Source organism: Aplysia californica, unplaced genomic scaffold (genome assembly GCF_000002075.1).
Source record: "Aplysia californica isolate F4 #8 unplaced genomic scaffold, AplCal3.0 scaffold00837, whole genome shotgun sequence".
Classification (NCBI taxonomy): Eukaryota; Metazoa; Mollusca; class Gastropoda; order Aplysiida; family Aplysiidae; genus Aplysia; species Aplysia californica.
Genome location: NW_004798107.1, coordinates 118,262 through 120,138, shown reverse-complemented (window position 1 = coordinate 120,138; position 1,877 = coordinate 118,262). Strand labels below are relative to the sequence as shown.

Here is a 1,877-nt window from a genome sequence, read left to right as displayed (position 1 = left end):
TATATACACATAATATGTATCATCATCCAGTGTAAGATCTGCGGCCGATATCGGCGATTATAGTTCTCCATTCATTCCTTTGCTTGGATGCTCATAAAAAGGCTACGCTTCCCTAAACTTTCCCAGTTACCCATTTTTTTTTTTAGGTTCCCTAAGTAAGTTGCTCTGGTTTTTCTTCAATTTTGCCAGTGAGAGCTAAATGTTCAAGACCTTTATAACTATTCAGGTGTCCCAAAAACTGCATTTGTCGTTTCCTGGTTGTTTTTAAAATTGAGCGTCCCAAGTGGGCTTTATTAAGCACTAGATCTACCTCATTTGATTTCTTTTCCTTCCGCGATATTCTCAGCAGTGTCTTAAGAAACCACATTTCTGTTGCTTCTATTTAGTTAGTTTTAGTAGAGGTTTTACGGCGCTCCCAACTGCATAAGGTCATATGAGTGCGAATGGGTGGATGTCAACAGAGAAGTCCTTACAGGGAATCAGACTTACTCTGCTTACCTCTCTAGCTTCAACAGCGCAAAGTCTGCTTCGACTATCAAGGCACCCCGGAAATAGTGGGTCACAAAAGTGTAACAAACATACAAAAGCAGTAGAGGAAAAATGACAATAGTAAGGATAAGAAAAGAAAAAGCAACAGTTTCCTGTTGTAGATCAGGCACAGTTATGAGTGTGACATTGATGAATCAGCCCATTTACAATTCTACTGCGCATGAACGAGAAATGTCCCCCCTTTGGGAAAGGCCTAAAGACACTTCAGTCAGTGGCACCGCCCCGGGGTGAAGGGGGGGTGCTTCTATTTATTTTCATTCTCTTTAGTGATTGTCCAGCATTCATAGACATATAGAAGGATTTTGACAATACATAACATTTTGGAACTTTTATTTTGATGGTCATTGAGGTGTTTCTATTTTTCAGGATTTGGCTCATTTTATTTATATTAGCCTTAGCCATTGCAATTCTCCATTTTTTTTCTTTAGAACATTTGGTATCAGATGTTGTTACATATCCTAGATATTTAAACTGTTGGACTTGTTTGATCTTTTCGCCTCTGCAAATGGGATCACAAATAGGATTTGTTGTGGGTTGTTTTTGTTTTTATTACCATGCATTCTTTCTCTTTACATTCACCAATAGTCCTTTACGTTCACTTTTACGTTCACTTTCCGTTTAATCAGTATCTAGAAGCGATTGAAGGTCCTTTTCTGAGTCTGCTATTAAAAATGTGGTCATCGACATATCTGATGTCATTAATATTTTCGCCATTCACTTTGAGACCAGAACATTCTTCTATGCTTCTAAGGATTGTTTCACTATACATATTAAAGAGGTCTGGTGACATAACGACACATCCTTGCCTCACTACACGTCTAATCTGCTTACATTCGCTGTATTCTCCATTAATTTGTACGGTCCCTGTACAAATTCCTGATAATTCTTGGATCTTTCCCATCTATGTCTAGCTTTTTCAGTATTTTAAATAGCTCATCATGTCTAACTTTATCAAACGCCTTTGAATAATCTATGAAGCCTAAATACAAATCTTTCTGTGCTTCAATACATCTTTCCATTAACATTGTTAAGGTAAATATAGCATTTCTGGGGCCCTTGTCAGAAACGAAGCCTTATTCTATTCCTTAGAGTAAGTAACCATATAACCGTCTTACACTGACAGGAAATGAAGTAAGTAACCGTATAACCGTCATATACTGACCGGAAGTGTACTCGTTCTGCCACCAGGGGTTACACACCGGGTAGGCAAGCGGGGTGTTGGAGCCGCTGACGTCAGAGCAGATGACCCCTAGTATGGAGACAGGCAGGAGGAACACCAACAGACCGGTGCTCACTTTGCTACTGGCCATCTGTAGGTGGGGCTGGCG

At 39.6% G+C, this 1,877-nt stretch overlaps 1 protein-coding gene across 1 annotated transcript in view; it reads right to left on the bottom strand.

Annotated features, from left to right (window-relative positions):
• Nucleotides 1-1,711: 1,711 nt before the first annotated feature.
• Nucleotides 1,712-1,877, bottom strand: part of LOC101861080 — a gene marked incomplete at its 3' end in the record, with an annotated part of 9,798 nt that continues 9,632 nt past the window's right edge. The window contains 1 exon segment of the mRNA XM_013088931.1: nucleotides 1,712-1,871. Within this exon segment, the coding sequence (XP_012944385.1) occupies nucleotides 1,712-1,871 (160 nt within the window).